Raw genomic sequence first — 22547 nt, forward strand, 5'->3', positions numbered from 1 at the left:
TTTATTTGGGGGAGAGCGCAAGCGGGGGAGGGGCAGAGAGAGGGGAACAGAGGAGCCAACGCGGGTTGCTTGTGTGCTGATAATCTGACAGCAGCGAGCCCGATGTGGGGCTGGAACTCACGGACTGTGAGATCATGGCCTGAGTGGAAGTCGGACGCTCAACCGGCTGAGCCACCCAGAAGCCCCCTGCCAGGTCCTCTTCTCACCGCCCCATGATCATTTCATCCTCGAAACGGCCCCGAAGAAGAGGTGATATGATTATTTTGTCCATTTTACAGGCGGGAAAATGGAGGACAGTGGGGGGGGGGAGGGCTTCGTTCAAGGTTGTGCAGCTAGAAGACGGCAGGGGCAGGATTTGAGCCCAGGTGCCTCTTAGTGCTAAACTCAAATCAGGGTCCCGTCTGCTACCACCCCACCCCTGTCCCAGATTCCACAGTCTAGTGGGAAAAGAAGTTTGTAAGCACAGGTTCTAAGCTTCATGGGGACGTTCACTAAGGGAGGCAGCTGCATAGGCTGGGACCCCCTAACCCAGAATGAGGAGCTTGTTGGAAAAGCCCTTGAGGGCTGGGCTCCGCCGGATGAGTAGGAGTTTGCCAGGCAGATGTGGCAAGAGGTACAAACACCTGGAAACACATTCAGGGAAACGCCATGTGACAGACGCATGGGGCTAGGGGAGAGCTTGGTAGCTCGGAAAGACCTTGCCGTCCTGGCCAAGGAGTTGGACTGCACCCCGAGAACGACAGAGGAGCCACCGAAGGGTGGAGAACACAGTCTGGACTTGCAGAAAGCCCGACCCATGCTGTGTGGAGGCCGGATTGAAGAGCCACAGCCAATGGGTGGGTGGGGAGTTGGCGAGTTCCTTTTTAAGGGCCCTTGGGGCATCCAAGAGGGGTATCTGGGAAGAGTTGGAGATACTTGGGTGGGAGGCATCAGCGGGGGCCAACCTTCAGTCTGAGGTGGGTGAGGTGCCCCACTGAGGGGAGAAGTGGGAGGGGAGGCTCCTTTGGGGCACCCCTCACATCCTAACCTCCCAACCTTTGCCCACACTGGGGGTCCCACCTGGAGCAGACCTCCGTCCTGCGGAGTGCCACAACCATTCATCCCTTCCTGCCGCAATCTCAGCCTGGGGTCGCAGGCCGCTGCCTGTCTGAGATTCACACAGTCATTTGGAGGAGGTCTGTCTTATCTCTGGGTGACCCCAGAAGCTTCCAGGTGCCCTGGACATGCTCGAGGCACTAATGGAAACTAAGTCAGGTATGTTCGGTTAGGGTGGGGTCACAGGATGGCAGTTTCCAAGGGGGACAAGCTTTAGGCACTCCCCTAGCCCCCCGCCCCCCCACATCCACACATCCACCTTCTCGGGCTCCCCGGCAAGGGCACAGAGCCCCGCTCGTCACCTATGTGGCTGTGAGCGAACCGCCGCCCTCATCGCCATCTGTAAATAGAGATGCTAAGATGTAACTGATAGAGAAATCTGCTCTAAAGGGGTCACGTGGATAAAGCCCTAAGGAAGGGATGGGGGAAGGGGTCAAGCCCTAGAGTGCGTGTCCAGACCCCACTTGGACCCCCCCCCCATTTGAGTGTACATAGACTTCTATCTCCAAGTCTGCACAACGGGGGTCAGAATCGTATGTCATCTTGGGAAGACTGAAAATGCGCACAGTGGGCCTCGCTTTGCGGTGGCTAGAATCGGATGGGTGACTTCCAGGGCCCTCGCAGTGCAGGGACTATTGGCGGGGAGAGTCCCCTGGCCTGGCCTCGGCTGGAGCCTGGAGCAGGAAGCTGGTGGGCCAGGCCACAGGGAGATCAGAGCATAGGGCAGGTGCTGGCGACACAAGGTATTTGCATCAGATGATGGGTAAAGTGCCTCAGTTACTCCATTAACTCGGGTAGCAGTGGAGAGAGAGAACCGGTGTCGGAAGCCCACAGTGAGAGTGGGGGGCTGAGATCACTGACCAGCAACCAGATGAGGGGGCTTCTGGGAGCTGCAGGGGGGTGGCCTCTGGGTGGAAGGGTGTGGGTGAAGCTGTTGGAAACCCACAGTGAGAGTGGGGGGCTGAGATCACTGACCAGCAACCAGACGAGGGGGCTTCTGGGAGCTGCAGGGGGGTGGCCTCTGGGTGGAAGCGTGTGGGTGAAGCTGGGCTTCCTTCTAGACCCTCACCCCCTGTTCTCAAGGCAGGAGACGCGGCTGGGGGCCAAATCAAGAAACACATCCCAGATACCACCGTGGCGGCAGTCCCGGGAAGGGGCGCAGGTGGTGGCTGGGGAGGGTAGTGTGGGCGAGGTGGAAAGAGGTAAATGGACTAGAACTGGGGTTCAAAGGTGCTGTCCACAGGCCCTGTGAATGGGTGAGGGAAAGAGTGGGTGAGGGTGACAGGGACTGAACGAGACTCGATGTCAGTAAAGGGTTTATTGAGCGTGGCACCTTGCACGTAATATCTGCTTGATAAATACCGTCCATCAGAAGAGCTCAGCGTCTTGCCCCAAGCCCAACCTTCTTCCAGGACCGGCCCTACGGATCATGCAGGGTGACGTTTCAGGTCTCAGCTTCCCGGGCTGGGCCAGATGACCTCGGAGGGGAGAACAGAGGACTCCCCACACTGGAAGCGTCCAACGTGTGCCGTGGCAGCAGAAGCGCTGGGCAGGGACCGGCCCAGGGTCACTGGGCTTGTTAGGGGCAGAGCAAGACCCAGAAACCGAGCCCCCTGATGCTATAAAATCCCCCCTCCACCCCCCCGCGATCTGCAAAGTCTACGATTTCCCAGCCTGCACGCCGGCAGCACTCTCCTCCGGAATCCACTGAGAAACGGGTTCTCGAGACTGTTTCCTGATCTTGAGGCGTCAGCGGTGCCCAACGGTCCCACCTCAGAGCCTTCACACTTACTATTCCCTCTTCTTGAACCTTCCCGCGACGGCTCCCCGCCCCCTCCCCCTGCAATCCTGCAGAAGCCTCCCTGGTCCTGCAGGATTTCCCAGCACGGGGCAGCAGTACAGGCGATCCTGAAGGTCAGGTCATTACCACTGCCTTACCTCCTTCCACAGCCAACTTGGAAGGACTCCCCAGCCCTATGCCAGGAGAGGCCAGCATGGCCGCCAACACCCACGCCGTGGCGCCACAGCCCAACCTCCCCCTCCCCCCCCACCGTGCAATGGACCGGGCCGCATAGGATAGACCCACCTTTCCTGCTGGGATATGGCCCAGGCGGAATCCCCCTTTCTTCCTCCTGGCTCAGCTCGGATGTGAGTCAGGGAAGGTCCCGTTGACATTTTTCCTCTGCCCCCCTCCCTGGCTCACGAGGGCATGAGCAGGCACAGCCTTACGGGGCGGGGAGGAGAGGTGGAGCCAGTTAGAGCAAACGCGCCCCTGCTTCGCCTGGTAAGGTCATCCAGGAGCCTCAAGCCAACAGGCTTTCCTTCCTCCTGTCCCTAAGGCCCTGGCCTGATGCTGGCCCCAGACCCAAGATACAGGCTTCACAGTTAACCCCAGTGTGGTCCCTGCCTCACTCAGGGCCAAGTTCACACAAGAGGCAATCAGGGGCTTAAGTGGCTGCCAGAGAAGGCCAGCCGCCTGGTTATTAAATATTAAGTGGCAAGAGCCTGGGAACGTATAATTGCAAATGAGACTCTAGAGCAGATGTTGCCAACAGCTTGGACCAGTGCTCACAGTTGGGACCAACAGGGGATTTCAAGTCACCAAGCTGGGCTGCTGGCAACGGCTCCACGTTTACTGGGCACCTGCTGGGTGCGGGCTCCGAACTGGACGCTGTCGGCAGAAAGATTGAGCAGACGTGGTCATTAACTTCACGGGGTTCCTGGTCTGGTGAAGAAGACAAAGTAAGCAAAGACCTTTGACCTAGGGTGGTAAATTCTGGGCCACGGGTAATCCCAGGGGAGGGGTGGGGGCCCAGGGAGACACCTATAAGGAGGCGAGGAACAGAGGCTTCAGAAGGGCAATTCTGCAGGATGCATCCGACCTGTTAGTCGTTCAACAAACATTGATCGAATACCTACAGTGTGCCAAATATTGTTGTAGGTTCCGGGAAACAAAGTAGTAAGTCAAACTCTCTCTCTCTCGTGGCACTGAAAACTGAGTGCGACCTTCCCTTCCGTGGATGGGTAAGAGTTTGCATCACGACGAAGAGGCAGAGAGGAGCAAGCCCCACGCCGATTTGGAGGCACGAAGAAGTCAACCAGATTCGAGGCGGGGAGGGAGGTCAGTGTGGCTGGACACACGTGGAGGGAGAGATGGGATGGCTAGCAGTCAGGGCCTGAAAAGCGGCCATGCGCAGAAGTTTGGGTGAGTCCTGGAGGAGATCAAAGTACGGTAGAGTGTCCTCCCTCAGAGACAGTCCGTGGCTCCCGGCGATAGGACTAGCCTTTTCGGCTGCCATCCTAAGAAGCCATGAGAGGAAGGTGGCTGGTTGGCCACCCCCTCCACCGCAGGCTGGGCTGCTGAGTCCCCACGGCCAAGGGCCTCAGAGGAGCCCCACCCTGGCTCTCCTCACACCTGCAGGCTATTATGCCAGCTCCTGAATGGCCGAAAACATATCCTGGGAACATAGGCGCCTTTGTCTCTGAGGAGAACGCAGTCCCAGCGGAAGGTGACAGGGGTAATATGAGAGCCCAGATCATTCGGGAGACAAGTCCTTGCCAACGGAAGATTCCAGTTCAACGTCGCCCAAGAATGTCTCAGCTGATGGGCCTCTCTCTCTCTTTCCGCTGCCCAGCCCAGAGCCAGAGGGTGGACGGGATGAACTTTCAAGGTCATTCCTTGGCCATGATTCTATACAAAGAAAAGCAAGAGAATGGGGAGAAAGAGAAGATCTGTGTTTGAAGGTCCTAAGATCCCAGGAGGATTAGAGTCTGTGAACGTGGTTCTAAGAGGCTGGAGCTGCAGGAGGCTGAGATTCCAGAATCCCGCAGATCTAAAATTCTAGCCTTCTAGAATCCTGTGATCGTAAGACTCTGGCTTGATGAGAGGGAAGCTACCACAGACATCACATCCTCTCCATCGGATTCATGCCTCTGGAGAGAAGCCGGCACCTCGAACTCCAAAACCAAGCAGGCTCGTTTTCCCCTTTCTGCCTTTAAATTGTCTTCATGCTCCTTCGTGTCTGCTCATCTGCACACCCCCTCCACAGTCCCTCCTCCAAGCCTGGCAGCCCACATTTGCCATCTGCATATAACCCAGTGATTAGCACAGCCGCTGCTTGAGCAGGAGAGGAGGGGTGTGGAGCCCTTGCTGTCTGCCAGCCAGACGGCCTTCAGTAGACCGGGCTGCAGGGACTCACTCCTGGCTCCCCAGTAGGGCTGAATAGGGGAGGGGAGACGCACAGAGAAAGGCCCACGAGCCCACAGACACACAAAGACCCAGAGAGACGTCCACATCACACACAGGCATCTGCAGACCGCGTGCACTCACACACATTCAAACAAGCCAAACGAACAGGGGCGGACACACGACCCTACGGTGACAGCCCCCCCCCCCCCCCCGCCAATACACATAAACACGAAGATCTAGAGAAAGACATGCACAGCACACGTGGGTATTTGCAGCGAAACACACACACATCTATAGAGGCCGAGCCACACAGAGCAACACAACGGCATGCTCACACATATATAGACAGACACACACACACACACACACACACACAAACTCAAAGATGCGTGTTATTTAGACTGAGACCCCCACCCCCCCCACCCCAGAGGGCCACAGCGCTGTGTTGTTAGTGGGTGCGCCCTCCAAAGGAGAATTGCCAGGAAAGGCATCCTTCCCAACCCCCTCTCATCCCTCCGCCACCGCACTCCTTCAGGGGACGTTACTGGAGACCTACTATGCGCTCAGCCTGGCATTGGGCCCTTAGGAGATCCCAGAGCTGTGACCGGTGCCAGGGAGCTTGGGAGCAGCTGAAACACACACGGGCACTGAGGCCAGGAAACCATCCCCAGAGCCTGTACAACACGCACCTGCCCGGAAAGGGGATGAGCTCCCCGTTGCCAGAGCCGAAGCTGGTATAACAGAGAGGTTTGCGTATCGGATGGGAGACCGGCTGCTGGGGGCGGGGGGGGGGGGTGGGCAACCGATGGCCTTTAAAATCCCTTCCGGCTCTGATAGTCTCTGTCGATTTCACTGGACTTCCAAACGGCCGTCTTCAACATTTTGATCATGGTCCCGGTCAGTAAAAACGTTTTAAACACGCACCCCCAACGTATGCCCGTGTGTGCGCACGCACATCCTTTTAGAGCACTGATACACTTCACGGAACACACAGACGCAAAAACAGAAAACCCTGAAATAATGAGATGAAACCACATAGATCGCTACCTAAAAGGACAGGTAGGGCTGGAGGGAAAGTGATAGAACATTTATTGAGTGCCTCCTGTGTGCCAGACTTTTGATATACAGTCTTTCTTTGAATCTTCAGAATAGCCCCGTGTAAAGAGGCTATCATGGGTTGTTTCTCTCTCTCTCTCTCTGTCTCTCTCTGGTTCCTGTGGCACAGATGATGGCAAGTTTGGGGCCCTCAGGCTGGGAGGAAGAGGCTGCGAAATTTTGTCCAGAGCCTCAAGTGACACCCCGGGAAGATTTAGGCTTGAAACTGAGCAGCAGGTGGGATTGAGGTGGCTTCCAGGAATCCGTCTCCACCACCTTCCCTGTAGCTCCCGGGCCCCATGTTGCTCTGAACAAAAGCCCCAAAGCGGTTGTTTTTGCCGATACTCCGGCGTGACTCTGTCTCTCGATTTCTTCTGGAAACTCCGTTCCCTGAGCAAAACACTCAGGGCCACACTTCTCCTCCTCAGCAGCTATCACTACCTACCGAGTATGCGAGTATGAGTATGCGGGTGCGGTTCCTCAGCCATGCGCGTATCTTCCACCCCCACTGGAACCCCCCCCCCCCCCCCCCCCCCCCCCCCCCCCGCTGGGCCGCAGCAGGTGTTCAGAAAATACCTGTGACTGAATGAAGACCCACCATCTTCCCTGGCTCAGCAGGGCTGTGGGCCTGTGGAGTCTTTGGTGAGGCCAGAGGCCTTGCCACTCAGGTCTGGCTTCCTGGGGCCACCCCGATGCTGACCCCTAGGCCTCCTCCCAGGCCCCCAGCCCTGCTCAGCAAAGGGGCACCATTTCAAGGCAGCCGGGGAGCCCCCGCTTCTTCCCCAATTGCCCAGTTCTCTCTGGCAATTTCCCTGTTTGAGACTTTAGCCAGAACGCAGAAGGTCTTAACGCCGGGCCATTGCACCCAAACCCCTGCAACACCTGTTGACTAAACCCAGTCGCTGGCCTGCAGCGGGGGGCGAGGAAAGCCTGAGAGGGCGGTCAGGCTAACTTGGAGCGTTTCCCTCTCAACGCTCCAGTCTTGTCTGTCCCGTGGGGACAGTTGCTACTTTCTTGACTGGACAGGGCCTGACGCTCAGGGAGAGAGGACACTTTGGCGGTGGATGTCAGGTGCGAGGCCAGGCACTTAGAGGTGGGACAGGGAGGAGGGTGGGTTGCAGGCGAGGAGGACACGTCGGGGGTTTGGTACGGAAAGGCCTGGTTCATCACCTTGTTTGCCACCAATCCCGTGTCACCCAGGCTGGCTCTGCCCCTCACGGAGCCTCTGTTTACACAAACGGGTAGGAGGGCGAGGGCCCGGTTCTGGGCAGGCAAGGCCCCCTTCACACAGCACGGCCGCGAGGCTCCCACGGCCTCCCATCCCACCGTCCTCCTTGCTCCAGAGGCCGGGGCCCTGTGGAGGCTGACGTGGCCACCCGCGGCCCCGGGGCCACAGAAGCTGAGCGGAGAAAGTGGTGTATGTTGCTTCAGTTTTCCTGAGAGCCAGGCCGGTTCCTGCCCAGGGACAGATACTTCCTCTCTAGAACAGGAATGGGGCCAACTGGAGTCCCGGCCTCGCTGCCTGGGAAGGAAACCCAAGTTCAATGAGGACATCTGTTCCTCGAGGAATCCCAGGCCAAGCAGGGCTGTCCGTCCCCACGGACGGAGCTGCTGGCCGCTCGGCTCCCTCCTTCACTTCGTCGACCTCATTTACTTAGGTCCCTGCCCCCTGTAGGCACAGCTCCGGGTGCCAGAGAACAGACTCAAAGGCCCCGCATGGAGCTCCAACTTGAGAGGGGGAAAGCCACAGCAACCAAGAACTATATAGTATTTACATGCTACCAAGAAAGAGAAAGTGGGGTGAAGGGATACAAAATGATGGGGGGGGGGTGCCGCCTGGGTGGCTCAGTCGGTTAAGCGTCCGACTTCGGCTCAGGTCATGATCTTGCAGTTTGTGGGTTCGAGTCCCGGGGCGAGCTCTGTGCCAACAGCTCGGGGCCTGGAGCCTGCTTCGGATTCTGTGTTTCCTTCTCTCTCTGCCCCTCTCCATCTCACTCTCTGTTTCTCTATCTCAAAAATAAATAAATATGTAAAAAATTTGTTTTTAATTTTTTTTTTTTTTTTGAGATAGAGGCAGATAGACACATGCCTGCGTGCCTACGGCCAGTCAATGAGCCCAGGTCCGGATGCCACAGAGGGGCCCGGACATCACAGAGCCAGCCCTGCAGTGGGGAGGGACACCCAGAGATAGCACCGTGGGGCCCCAGACTCTCAATAAAGGAGAAGTCAGAATGTGCAGAGGTGGGAAGCAGGGGCTGGGCCAGGAGCACCCCTGGGTTCAAACTCGAATTCTGCAGCTCAAAAGCTTACTCTTAACCTCTCTATGCCTCAGTTTTCTCATCTGTGAAACGGGGATAAGAATTGCGGTCACGTGAGGCGGAGTGAGGCGCATGACAGAATCCGCTGAAGTCCTTCAAGCCGGGGGCTTAGCAGGCGCTCCTGCATTTTAGCTAGGTCAGTATTACTGTCGGGCAGAGTCCGCACTTGAACTCAGGTCTCCCGATGCGCGCCAAAGCAATCAGCTTTGCGGCCTGACGCCAGCCCTTCTGTCACCACCCTGCAGGGGACCCCCACCCAGGGGTGTTAAGGAACGCCTGGCTCCGCACAGCTGGGCTCGGCTCCTGGCAGAGCCAGATTCCCAGAGCCTGAGGACAGGGTTTAGGGCCTGACAGCGTGGTCCCACCCCTAAGGAGCTCAGGCAAGCTGCCTGCCTGCCTGCTTGCCAAGATACTTAAGTCGCTGACTTCCCTTGGAAAGCACTAATTACAGCATGGCTCCCCCAGGCCCCGGCTGGGTGATCTGTCACAGCCCCTCAGCTTCAGGGCACTGGCTGCAGTCTCTGAGCCACCGCCCGTGCCCCCTCTGCTCTCCCCTGGGCAGGGAGGACAGGAAACAGAGGGGTAGACAGACCCCACCCACAGGAAAGCTGGGACTGGGCTCTGGAACCTGTATTCGGTAGCACCAGAACCACCTGGGGCCTTGTCAAAATGCAAATTCTCAGGCCTTACCTAAGACCTCTGGGCGTGGGGCCCTGGGATTCCTGCATCAACAACCCCTCCGGGTGCTCAGTGGGAAAACCACAGCTCTGATTCCCGTGTGGAAAGGTGGGGTACTGTGGAGAGGCGATTGTAAGTGGGGCGCTTTGACACGCAGGCTCAGAGAGACCCTTCAAATCCAGGCTCTGCTGGTTTCTCGCCCCGCCCCCTCGGGCGGCTCACTTTTTTTTTTAACTGAGTACACATTTGTTGACAACCTACTGTTTACTGTTGAAGGCCCTGGGGCTTCAGTGCTGGGAGGAAACAACAGCAACCAGCAATATCTTTTGCTCTATGAACTCATCCTTTGCAAGAGACCTTTTAGTAGGTACGCTTCCGTGAATCGCCAGTCTGGGCAAGTGAGGCACTGTCTGTGCAGCGCTGACGTCTGAACCCCAGGATGTGCGTCAGCCAGGCACTGGACCACGGTGGGCCAGGTTGACCTGTGGCTACTCGAGAAAACGGACAAAATGCAATGAAGATCCCCCCCCCCCCCAACGCTGGCAGGTCAGGAGGCACGCTAGGGAGACAAAATAAAGCTGGGAAGGGGCGGAGCGCTCTGGGGGTTGGGAGAGGTGGCTGTTGTCACCGGGGGGCCCACAAGGTGACCTGCGATGTGGGCAGAGACCTCCATCTGCAAAACAAAGGCAACGCTTGGTACCTCTCCTAGGTGTGGTCCGAATATGTCACAGGCACAGGCCCGGCAAGCAGAGGAGCTGCGGAACAAAGGGGAACCGCTATTAATCTGGGGAACTGAGTTCGAATCCTAAACTGGCTCAGCCACTCACTAGCTGTGTGTCCCGGGCAAGTCACTCCAACCCCCTGAGCTTTAGTTTCTGCAGCTATAAAATGGCTGTGGGGAGCCTTGGCCATACCCCACGATATAGGTCGGGGAGCAGAGCAGACGCAGGGCAAGGACCCCCCCACCTCCAACCCCCCCGCCTGCCCCCGCCATGCTTTCTCGCCAGCTCCTCAGGAACATCTCTCTGGGGCAGTTGGTGCCCTGGTCCAGGCTGCCCGGGAGTCCTCGCTATTTTTATTTTTATTGTTCTGGCTCCATGGCTGAGGCCTCTAACTCCAAATGGTTCCTGCTGCCCAGAAAACTAGGTGGTTGGCAACTCCAGCCTCCTAACGGGCCCCACACAAAGGCAGCCTGGCCGGCCTGCCCGCTGACGCCAGCCCAGGGTTCTGGGAAGAGGAGCAGAGCCCAGGCAGGGCCGCTGCCCTGCAGAGCTGGGTCCCTGCAGGTTCCGGCATGCCCTGGCAGAGTGACCCTGGCCCACTTACTCTCTGCCTCTGGGAACGCAGTGGAGTCGCTGGGGCTTCCATGAGACCGATGCCCGCCAGGGGAACCTCGCACACCCAGGGCGCCGCCCCCCCCCAACCCGTAGAGGCAAACTCCAGATTTGCTCCCACCATGGCTGCCTTCACATCCCTGCCACACTGACCACCCCCCCCTCCCCGGCCCCCATGTCAGGGTCGGCCGGGTTACTCCCATTTCACAGATGAAGAGACTGAGGCTCACAAAACACATGTCATTTCCCGAGTCCTGGACAGCAGGGGAAGGATGACACCTGCCTTCCAGAACGGACGCCTCTGGCTGCTGAGTGGAGAGTCGATGGGAGAAGGGGAGGTCGAGGGTGGAAAGAAGGTGCCCAGGTGGGAGGTGGTGGAGACGCTCAGAAGTGGCTTGGTTCTGGAGGTGGAGACAAGCATCGCTGACAGGTTGCGCACGGGGAGTGACAGAGAAAAGCAAAGCACAGACGGGGCCGCCTCTGGCTTCCTTTCCCGAATCTTGCAGTCTTCCCTCAAATAGCACGTCGTCAGAGGCCTTCCCCGACCTGTCTCCTCTCGTGGGCACTCCTGGGCCCCTTCCCTGCCTTGCGGGCAGGGGTTTTTGTCTGTCCCCCCCCCCCCCAGTGCTGTATTCCCAAGCCTAGCACAGTGCCTGGCACACGATAGATGCTTAAAGAGTATTGGCGAGTGCGTGAATGAATGGCATACGTAGGAAGGAAGTTCGATTTGAATCCAGGGCAACCCAGGAGGCCTCCCGTGGAGGTGGCTGGTTCACCTCAATGATCTGCCACGATCGCTCGGGGTGACCTCAGGCAATCTGTCCCCCGACCCCAGCATACCCAGCTGCCCACTGGTCTCAATGACCTCCCAGCCCTGACCGTCAGTCAAGGGTGACTTTTCTGTGGTCTCTGGATTAGGAGAACAAGGCCAGACCCCCACCCCCACCCACACCGCTCCCCGCTTCCTGGGGCAGAACGGGGGATGAAAGGGGCCCCAGTGTGGGGAAGGCCTCTTGACTGTCTTTGCCAAAGGTGCTATACATAAATAGCAGGTGGTTCAATTATTATCCTTCCTTAATCCGCAGTTTCTTAATCCCGGGGAGGTCTGCGTGTGTGTCCCAGGGAATGGTGGATGGCAGAGCCTTCTGGAAGCCCAGGCCCGGAGACCGCCTTGTCGCTGACCTTCAAGCAGCAGCTCTTGCTCTGCCTTGTACCCCAGATAGATTTGGGTGATGGATTTTTCCAAGAGCCTCAGCTGGTCACCTTCATGGTCTCTGCCCGATGTGGCCTGTGGAGTTAGAGACTCTCTACCCCCCACCTCAGACATGAGGAGGCCCCCCAAAACCACCTCCTCACTGGCGTCCCGATTCCACACTCCCCTCCCTCAAGCCCCACCATCCACTCTCCACCAGAGTGGCCTTTTAAAACACATAAATCAGACCTTGGAGCTTCCCCGCTCTACACTCTCTGGTGACTTCCTGTCTGCAGAAGAAATGCAGGTTTTCTACCAAGGGCCGCGAGGCCACCCGGCCGGACCACTCTTCCCCATCCTTGCTCTTTCCCTTCCAGCCAAGTGGCCCCAGGGCCTTTATACATGCTGTTCCCTCTTCCGGGAACAGCAAACCCCCAAATCTTCACCTTGCTGCCCCATCTGGTGGCTCAGCTCCCAGCCTCTCGGAGAGGCCCTGACATCCGAATGAGCCCTCCTTTCTCACTCTCTACGCTCACTCTTCTGTTGTACATGAATTATTTCCACTTGTCTACTTATCCGCATCCCCCCCCCCACACACACACTCGCATGTAAATTCCTTGGGGAAAAGGACCTTGAATGGGTCATTGCTGTACCTCCCCCCCCCCAAAGAAAAGAAAATCCCCTTGTACTTCAGACACGGCTCAGAACCCCGTGGGGTCCCAAGGACTGTCGCCAAACAGTTTACTTATTTATCAAATGGTATCCAGGACTGGGTACTCACTAAACACTTTTCGAAGTACTATACAAAATGAATTCATCTCATCCTCACAACAGCCTTTTTAGGTCCATTCTCCTGTTAGCGTCACTGCCGATGAGGAAGCTGGGCCACAGAAATGACAAGGTATTTTCTCAAGTCCACACCGTCACAAGCGATGGCTGGTGGGATCAGAACCCCGGGAGCCTGGTCCAGGCCCTAAACAGGTATACCCTGCCTGCCCGCCTGCCTTACTTAGCACAACACCAGGACCAGGCATTTGACGAGGAGGCTGGGCTGGGGGTGAGGGTAGGGTCACCCTGCGAAGGTCTTTATTTAGCCTGGGAATCGGGAATTAAAATCTCGTTTTTTTACCCCAGGCCTCGCCGTGTGGCCTTGCACAAGTCCGCTCCCTCTGTGGGTCTCAACCCCCTCTCTATTTGCAGGGCTGGTCAGTCTTCCACCGTGCTTCATTCACGTCCTCTGAAGGGCCTTATTTCCAAGCCCCAGTCCCTCCGTGAGCAGAGGGTCTTGGACCCCTCGTCCACCCACCTTTGCCAGGTGACCAGGGCACCCCCGCGCCCTATGGCTGGCCTGGCTGCTGTTGGGAACACAGCTTTCCCTCAAGGAAAAAGAGAGACAGAGGCAGAGAGTCGGGGAAAGAAAGAGAGAGAGAGAGTAATTGCTTTTTCACCAGGAGGCTCTGTCCTCTGTCTCCAGGCCTCTAGCCCCTGCTCTCCTTTCCCCTCACCTTCCCCCCTGTCTGTCATTTTCCTGGAGTCCAGGCCTTCAAGTCCCATCTCTCCCCCACACCCCTGCCTGGGCCTTCCCCACCCTCTGAATCGGCACTGCCTGACACCGAGGCACCTGGCGAGAGAGCCTACTGCCCCGGGGAGGCCCCGACGCATCCCCTCTGGTTTCTCGGCCACAGCCCCCCTTCTCGCTCCCTCTCCTCCCTGCTTCCCTGCGCCTCTTTTCCAGGCGGTACTGAAGTCCTTCCTACACACACGCTATTTTTGTACCATCACTCTCTCCTTCCTCTCCCCCTTCCCCCTACATTCACTTACTTCCTGCTTTTCCTTCACCTCGGCCCAGCTCTGAAAGAACCGGGGCCCTCGGGCGCGCGCGCCCCCCCCCCCCCCCAGAGGGGCCTTGAGCTTTAGGGCACAGGGGCAGGGCCACTCGGGGAGGGGCAGAAGGCAGACCCCCCCCTCCCCGTCCCGCCCCCCCCCCCTCCATCCCCACTCCCGCGCCGCCTCCAGCCGCTCGCCAGCCGGCGGGAAGCGGGGACTAACCGCGGCCGGAGTCCCGGAGGCGAGGGGAGAGAGGTCGGTCGCAACTTCCCCAGTCCACCTTAAGAGGACGATGTAGCCAGCTCGCGGCGCTGACCTTAGAAAAACAAGTTTGCGCAAAGTGGAGCGGGGGCCCCGGCCTCTGGGCAGCCCCGGCGGCGCTCCCACCGCCTCCCAGCCGTCGCCGGCGGCGCAGGTCCGAGCTCGGCGGGCGGACGGAGCGGAGAGGGGGCCGGGGACAGGGGAGCCGGGAGGGCGCCGCGCGGGCGCCCGAACCGGCACAGTGTTGCAGCCGGCGGCCCGTCCGGTCCCGGGGCGCTCGCGGGGACCGCTCCCCGGGCTGCTTGCCGCGCGGGCCCGGCGGGGCAGCCGGGGCCGCGGCGCGGGCGAGGGGGCGACGCGGCCCTCCTCCTCCCCCTCCTCCCTCCCCGGGCGCGCGGCTGGCGGGCGACGTGGGGCCGATCGGCCCGAGCCCCGCAGCCTCCCGGGGCGGGCGGGAAGGAGGGAGGCGGGGAGGGCGAGCGGGGGGGGGGGGGGCGGGCTGCCGGGAGGGCGGGGGCAGCGGCCGGGACTGCGGGCCCGGAGCGAGCAGAGCCGAGCCGCCGGCGCCGCGAGGAGCCCGGGCGGGGCAGGTGGGCAGCGGCGGGGGCGGCGCGGCGGGGCTCGGCGGGCTGCCCCTCGCCCCTGCGCGCGCGGTCCTCTCCTCTCTCCCGCGCTGGCGGCCGCGATCTGCGCGCCGCCTCGCTCACTCCTCTCCCGCTCGCTCTCTCTCTTTCTCTCTCCCCCTCTCCCCGCTCCCCCTCTCTCGCCTCTCCGCGTCTCTGGCTCTCCGCCTGGCTCCCTCGGGTCTGTTTCTCTCTCCTGCCGCCTCTCCCTGGCCGTCCCTGGCTTTATTTCTCGCGCGCTTGGGGTCTCTCCCCCTCTCCGTCTCTCGATCTCTCGGGGGGGAGGGGGGGTTCTCCGAAAATCGCGGCGGTGACGGCGGCTCCTAAGCCGCTCCAGGCGCCTGTTCCGGGGAGGTGGGGGGTGGGGGGGGGAAGCCCGGCCGGGAGGGGAGGTGGTGGGGGGGGAGAAGAGGGGGGAGCCTTAGTCATTTCCCCGCTCCAGCCTGCGCCCGCCCGAGCGCGCACTCACGGCCGCTCTCCCTCCTCGCTCCGCAGCCGCGGCCCATGGAGCCCGCCGGCCCGGCCCCCGGCCGCCTCGGGCCGCTGCTCTGCCTGCTGCTCGCCGCGTCCTGCGTCTGGGCAGGTAAGCACCCTTGCCCCCCGCCGCTGCCGGCCGCAAACTGCGGGCCCAGGCCTGTCAGAGCGCCACTGGGAGCCCCTGGGCTAATGTCCAGCGGTGGTAAGGGGAGACATATCTGGAAGCAGGGTTACAGATGCAGAAACTGAGGCCCAGAGAGGGCCAGCCACTTGCCCAAGGTCACACAGCCAGGGATAGGACCCACTCGCCCTGGACTCTGATCGTGGGGGCATTGTGCTGGGCTCTGTGCTGGGCACTGGGACATACCCAGATGAGTTGGCTGACCCGATCCCTGCCCCATCTGATGGGGGAGGCAGGCTGTCAGCGGCTTTTAGAGTTAAGTGCCCCTGGCTTCTCTAGAAAGAGCTCTTTCCCTGGACTTCTGCTTTCCACATGTTTGACTTCAGGGTCTGAGAGAAGGGGGTCGGCGCCAGAGCCGTGGTGGGGGGGGGAGTCCCCCAGGTACTGCCTGGGATGGAACAGAAACAGGCTGTTGCAATTAGGGAAGAGTGAGCTCTCCCTCTGGTGCACACAGTAACACAGTGTTGGTGTGTGTATGGGAAAGAGAGAGGAAGGGAGGCCGCAGTAACTCTGGGATGAGCTGCTGTGATCAACAGATCCTGATGTGAAAGCTCGGCGGATTGTCCTTGTGTTTGCCAAAGCCTCTTGCTGTCCTCTGCTCCCCCCCACTTCCTCCTGCCTTCCCCAGGCTTCCAGGCAGCTCCCCGCAGTTCAGGTGCTCTGTGGGGCTGTTACCTGTGGCTCTGAGCATGTCTTTTTGTTGGCCTACATCAAACACCTGGCTGTCTCCAGCAGGCGGGCTCTGAAGGCTATCGTGTGTGTTCGCCAAGGGGTGAGGTCACCATTCAGGAGTCCTGCTTCTTAAAGGGGTTTTGCAAAACCCTGGGTCTCCTGGGAGGGCACGGGGGGGGGGGGCGGAGTAACGGCTTTAAAGGAGTTGGGATTGGGGAGAAGAATGGGGATCTTGTTTTTTGGCTCCTCGGGAGCTGTGTTGTAGGCTGAGGGGTCTGCACCAGCCGCCTCGAGGAGGGAGGTAAAGATGAGCTCAGTACCCACCTCCCCCCCACCACCCGCCTTTTGCATTTGCCTAGAGACTGGTAACCATCTGATAGCAGTGAGGAAGGGAGAACTAGCAAAGAGTGGGTGGAGAGAGAAGGGGGGGGAGACAGCAGCTTCTCTCTGCCCTGCAGTTTCCCCAAAACCCCAGGAATCCACATAGGCATCCCCCCCCCACCCCACCCCGGGTGTTCCCATTACGTTTGGGTCCTGGCCCCGGGCGAAGGAAGCCCTGATACATTTCATGTCTGTCCGATCCGCTCCTTCCTGCAGGAGCCGGCCATTTATACCCTGCACAAGTCCTGGTTCCTGCCCCGCGTCCTTCCTGGCCTGGCCTGGACATGCACAAGTGTCTCTCACAAGTGCTTCATTTTCCTGACATAGGGAACCGGGCCCAAGTCAATTTCTAAATGTCTATCCCAGACCCTTCTTCAACCAGGACCCTGTGGTTCGGTTTCTGGCAAATGACCAGTGACGCTGATTAACAAGCATTCGGATGGGCGGCCTGCCTTTCCTGGGGCGCTGGCTGGGAACACCAGCCCCCTTCTTGTGAGCACATCTCCCCTTTTTGCCTATAAAAACAATCTATAAAATGGCAAAGATTAGGCCATAAAACTTCCGTTCCAATCCATTCAGCATCAATAGCCTGAAAAAGTGGGAGCAACAGAGGGGCCAAGATTAACTTTGAAATAAATAAATCTTAGGAGGTAGGAATAAATTTCTTAGCTGAGGGTGGTGGGAAGGGGTGGGGTGTCGCCGTCACATCGCGGAAGCCTCGCGGCATCCTTCACTCTGTGGCCTACGGGGCTCCTGGCCACACTCTGGGCCCCAGGACGGAATCACCTGGTCTGCCCGAAGGATGGGGCTTCGGGCCCCTCCCTCGGTTTCTCCCAGCATGGAATTTATGACAAAGCAGAAGAGAGGCAGGACAGAAGGGCAGGAAGGTAGGAAGGAGGCAGTTGGCCAATTTTCCAAGAAAATAGATTTGTTCGAGTGAGAAACTCAAATGTCAGGCATAGGAAGGCGGCGTTAGATTGAGTGACTATTAGTGTCTCAGGCAGCACTGTCAGCCCGGGAGGTGTCACATGATTGCTGGGGCTGCACATGATCACTCTTTGCAGGGGGCCGGTCATGTGAATTATCTGGGTTGGGGAAGGCAGGAGAAGAAGTTTCTAAAGATTGCTTTTAGCGCAAATGCTGCCAGAGGGAAATTCTAAAAAGACGCCGGTGAAGTCACCAACCTGTGTTCTTGGAGCCAACGTGAGGCCTGTTTCCCGAAGCGACCTGAGCTGAGGGACATTTGGGGACTGGGAGCAGGGCAAGGGGCTCGGGGACAGCCAGGCAGCCTGACTCTGAACCTTCAGCTCCCTGCCTTGGCCCCACCGAGGTCATGGGACCTCTGGGTGCCCTGCTGGGCAGACCTGGGCGAGCTCCCACTCGCCCCTCACTCTGGCCTTGGAGAAGGCCAGGCCAAGTTGGGGTTCAGGTGTTGGGGGACAGCTGGGCCCTCTGGTGACTTTCTGATTCCTTGGCAGAGGGGGACATCCTGGTGTGTCCCGTGTACTTTCCTAAATGGTGACGGTAATCTCACTTCCTCTTTCAAAAGAAGAGAAAGGGGGTGGCAGGCACTTTGGCCCCAATGGGCTCGGGCCGTTGGAAGTTTCTTTAAAGCCATGGTGTTCTCTGGGTACTTTCTGCCCGTTAATTATTCCTTTACCAATTCCCTGGAGACCTACGGTGTGACTCATTCCTGTACCTGTCGTCATTCAGCACATACGAAGTCCTGATTGGAACCACGCGTTTGAGAGAAGGGAGGCGAACCCATGCCTTTGAAAGTTAACCGTAATCCAGGCTGTGTGCCGACTGCCTGTCTCTGCCATCCTGTCAGTCAGCAAAAGCAGAGCACGGGCTGGCCGCTAGCCCCATTTTGCAGATGAGCAAAATCGAGCCCCAAACTGGAGGAGAAACTTGTCCCCCCCCCCCCCCCCACCCCGGAGTAAGCGGCAGGGGGCCAGGAGTTTGAATCCAGTCCTCCTGGCTGGGCAGCCTCTGAGGGAAGAAGCTCGCTGACTCCATCAGGGTGACTTAGGCCAGGCTGGGGGGAGGGAGAGGAGCCCCCTCTGGGCTTCGACGGAGGACGTGTGAAGGGTTCCTTCTGGGGCAGGAGCCCTCCACTGAGTCACGGTGCTTTCTCGGAAGGCACGCTGAGGATGGAAACACCAAGCGATAGCCCTTTGCAAGTGACAGCTCACGGGAGTGACACGGCTTCCACCAGAGGCCTCCCCCCCCCCCGGGCTGCCGCGCTCCGGAGCCCCCAGAGCTGCAGTCTTCCTCCTTGCATTTTCCTGGTGCCCTTTGAGGCAGATGGAGAGGGGGTGTGTGAGAGGAAAGGAGTCTAAAACTGTTGTGTGGAGCCCACACACGCTTGCTCCCTGCTTCCAATGGCTCCGTGCGACAGGTTATTTTCTTATTTGTAGAGTCTTGGACTGATGGAAGGTTCTCCCCCACCCCCTCCCTCTGTTTCAAATGTGCTCAGATTTCTGGCCTGTCAACACAACGCAGATCATGTCGCTCCCGCCTCAAAACTGTTGAGTTGGTCCAAGTTTTCTCCAAAAAAAAAAAAAAAAATCTAAAAGAAAAGAAGCGTGTGACAGCGCTGGGCTCCCTCCCTGACAGGCCTGGTTTCCCAGCCACATGTTTTCCGAAGCGCTGACCCGAGGGGCTGCAGGAGAACCTCGCTTCCTCCCTGCAGACCACAGCTTTCCTGGCCACTCAAGCACGTTAGCTAGCACCTAAGGCCCGAGGAGTTGTAGAATCCCAAGTTGGACCCTGTTTACTCCAGCGTTCCCCAAACATATGAACACGAGGCGGTTGGCTTGTGTACCGCTCGTTACCATGCGGCCTAACCCAGTTTGGTAAACGCTTTGGTACCCATCCATGCCCTCAGCTCAACTCACTCATCTCTGCGCCTTGGCTTACGCTGTTCCTGCTGTCAGAGATGCCCTTCCCTGCACCTCCTGATCGTCATGTGTCCAAACCCGTTCCTCCCCCTCGGTGCGTGCTGGCCTCGTGATCCGAGGGAGCTCTTCCTTCTCCGGACCTCCCCCCCCCCACCCGGCCCAGGTTCCATCTGCCCCTCACTGAGGCTACTTGTTGCTTTCTCCTCGTTTTGGCGCCTGCTGCATACGTGGCTAACCCTCGCTTGGCGCGGTGGTTCTGCAGCCGTAACAAGCGGAGCCCGGGTGTGCAGACGCAGGCTTGGAGCCAGAGCCCTGGGTGTGAATCCCAGCTCCACCGCGTACTGGGCGATTCACTGCACTCTGCGTGTCCGTTCCCGCATCCGTAAAACAGAGCTGCTCTGTTTCAAGGGTTAAGTCGGTAGGTGCACGTATAATGCTTGAAGCTGTGCCTGGCGTGCAGGGAGCGCTCAGCGCGTGGTAGCCAGCCTCGTACCATCATTGTCTTGTTCTGTTTGGATTTCCTCATCATTGCAAACGCGGGGCTGAGTTTCGTCAAGTGCCTAGCACAGCTTCCTGCGCCCGGTGGGTGCAGAACAACAAAAGCTTCCACGGGAGTGAATGCCGTTCAGTCCGGGGTTCTTTTCTTTTTCCCTGCGGCTTTTGTGCCGTTCTGGGGAATGGACAACTTGAGCGGAAACCCAGGAGAGTGCGATTTAATACTCGTCTGTTCCTGGGACTGAGGCTGTGGGCGCGGGCTGCCTCTAGGTGTCTCTGTCCGGATCCACAGGTTTGGAATTGTGCATTCCCAGACCCGGAAAGCCGGCAGAGGCCTGGAGGGGGGCCGTTAGTGCCCTCCCGGAGCACCTCCCTCTGCAGCCCAGAGAGAGCAAAGGACTTGTGGGCTCACACGGCAAGAGCCACTGCAAGGCCTGGGTGGGACGCCAAGCGCCCTCTCTTCCAGGCCAAGGGTTTTTAAAACTGGGCTGAGCTGGAAGTTTCCATCGTTAAAGCCAGAAATCTGACGGGATCCCGAATTCCGTGGAAAAATACTAAAGTAATAATAATGGGAACCATTGTTTCCAGCCACTTACTGGGCTCAGCACTTGGTGCGTTTGATCCCAGCGGTACGGACAGTTAGCCCGGGTGGGGTGCACAGTTATCAGAGCGGTTCGACCCAGGGGGAAGCGGGGCGCAGAGAGGCCGAGCGACTTGCCCGAGGCCCCACCGTAAGTGGCAGAGTTGGGATGACAACCCAGCGCAGCCTGACTGCAGAGCCCCTGCTGTTAAGTGGGTGTCCCTCTGCCTTGTTTGACCGGTGGGGAAACTGAGGCCCAGGGCTGCTGGCATCCTGCCGTCTTGGTGCTCGTCTCGTATTTCTGTCAATCAGCGTATCCTCCCGGGAGGCCGAGGTGGCGGGTGTTCCCAAGACGGGTTTCCGTCCCATCCCGGAGAAGGAAGCATCTATTTTCACAGCTGAAACTGCTTTCCTGTTAACTTGGGCGTTGCTGGGGCAGGTCTTCTGACGGAGCCCCCGGCAAGATGGATTTTCCCGGCCAGGTGTCTTGCCAGGCCCTCGGTCCAGAGAGATGCAAAACAGCCGAGGTGGAAGTCAGACATGATACAAACCGGCTCTTTGTGTCTGTGAGATTTCCTGGCACATCCATTTGGGGGCGCAGGGTGTTAGATGGCCGCAGATTGGCGCCGGGAGCCGGGAGGGGATCAGGAGGGAGCCAGGGAGCCAGGAGTGAGCGGTGAGCCTCAGCCTGGAGAGCCGGCCAGAGTGGGGGGTGGGGGGGGCCGTTGCCAGGCCCGTGTCTGTGGCCGCCGCTCTTGAGAGCCGACAGTGTCCTCCAGAAACGATAGAAGGAAATACTGCAGTATGTGCTAGGGACGAGCGGAGCCTCGAATCCGTGCTCTCTCTCCCTTAGCTTCTTCATTTGGAAAATTTCAAACCTACACAAAATGGGAAGGAGGGATGCCTCCTGGCTTCAAGGCTGGTCTGTGATTCCTGTCTCACCTGGCCCTCACTCTCCTGGGGGTGGGGGACCGGGGGCAGTTTGGGGGGACATCGGGTATCATTTCAGCCATTACTACTTTGCCACGCATCTCTTGACGTGCCCCGCTGTCTAACGCTCCCGACGTGCCAAAAGGCATGGGGGTCCTTCATCCACATTTTACAGATAAGGAAACCGAAGCTCCCCAAGGCCAAGTTGGGCTCCTCCCAAGGCCACGTAGCCAGCGAGAGTTAAAGCCAGATCCCAGCCCCGGTTTACTCTTACCCACTTTGCGACTCTTTGCTATTCTCGTCACAACCCTTTTAATTATAAATATTCATGCAACAAATATTTTGGAGCATCTACTATGTGCCAGGGTGGCTCGACTTGCTGGGTATACAACCGTGGATAGACAAAAACACCTGTTCTCATGGAGCTGACGTCCTAGTGAGGAAGGAAAACAGACCCAAGTAAATACTGCATTAGGTAGAGACAGGTGCTGTAAAGAAAGTAAAGCAGGGCAGGGAACAGAAGATCGAGTGGGGACAGACGGAAGGCCTCTCTCAGGAGCAGAGGCCCGAATAAAACCGAGGGAGCAGCCATGGGGATATCAGGAGAGTGAGCCGCGCAGAAGGAATGACAAGTGCAAAGGCCCTGAGGTTGCAATGAGTTATCTATGTTCCAGGAATAGCAAGGAGGCCAGTGAGGCTGGAGTGAAGGGAGACAGGCAGTGTGGCAATCGGGAGAGGTCAGGGCCAGACCAAATGGGGTCTGGTTCATCGACCACCTTGACATCGAACACGTCAGGCCATTGGGATAGGATCATTACTCTTTGCATCACCGCGTTAAATTCTCACTACAGTTCCGTGAGATGGGAACTATTATCATACCTATTGAGCAGATGAAGAAATTGAGACTCAGAGAGGTGAAGTGACTTGCCCGAGGTCACACAGCTTGTCGGTGCAGAGCTAGGATTTGAGCCCAGGCCCTCGGTGCTGCAGCTTCTGCATCCCTGCTGTCCTGCTTCCACTCCTGCCCCCTCCAGTCTTGTCACCCAGAGCAGCCAGGTGAATCAGATCCTCTTTGTTGCCGCTCCAAACTTTGAACAAAATCAAACCCTTGCCGTGATCCATGGGGCAGAGCATTTTCTGGGCCCCGTCCGTCTTGTGACCTCATCTCCTACCACACTCTCCTTTCTCTGTGGGCTTCAGCCACAGCAGCCTTCTTTCCGGCCCCAGGGCCTTTGCACACGCAGCTCTGTCCTACTGGACTACCTTCCCCGGTTTTGCTTCCTTCGGGTTGCAGCTATAATCTCGTCTCCTCAGAG

General features: G+C 58.6%; 1 protein-coding gene and 1 long non-coding RNA gene across 5 annotated transcripts in view; one reads left to right on the forward strand and one right to left on the reverse strand.

The window, feature by feature from the left end:
* Positions 1-6350: 6350 nt before the first annotated feature.
* Positions 6351-10132, reverse strand: LOC115510264. Its single transcript, XR_004343368.1, has 4 exons — positions 10076-10132; positions 9388-9863; positions 6956-7901; positions 6351-6820 (listed from the first exon to the last, which is right to left on the reverse strand). It is a non-coding gene; the product is annotated as an uncharacterized LOC115510264 (long non-coding RNA).
* A 3916-nt stretch (positions 10133-14048) lies between these two features.
* Positions 14049-22547, forward strand: part of SIRPA (signal regulatory protein alpha) — a 39875-nt gene continuing 31376 nt past the window's right edge. For 3 of the 4 annotated variants that reach the window (XM_030309914.1, XM_030309915.1, XM_030309916.1), the window contains exons 1-2: positions 14049-14143; positions 15108-15195. In XM_030309914.1, coding sequence (XP_030165774.1) covers positions 15117-15195 — 79 coding nt within the window. In that variant the 5' untranslated portion in view covers positions 14049-14143; positions 15108-15116. The remainder of the gene's footprint in view (positions 14144-15107; positions 15196-22547) is intronic. The other variant, XM_030309918.1, reaches the window with a different exon arrangement.

This window comes from Lynx canadensis, chromosome A3 (genome assembly GCF_007474595.2).
Source record: "Lynx canadensis isolate LIC74 chromosome A3, mLynCan4.pri.v2, whole genome shotgun sequence".
Classification (NCBI taxonomy): Eukaryota; Metazoa; Chordata; class Mammalia; order Carnivora; family Felidae; genus Lynx; species Lynx canadensis.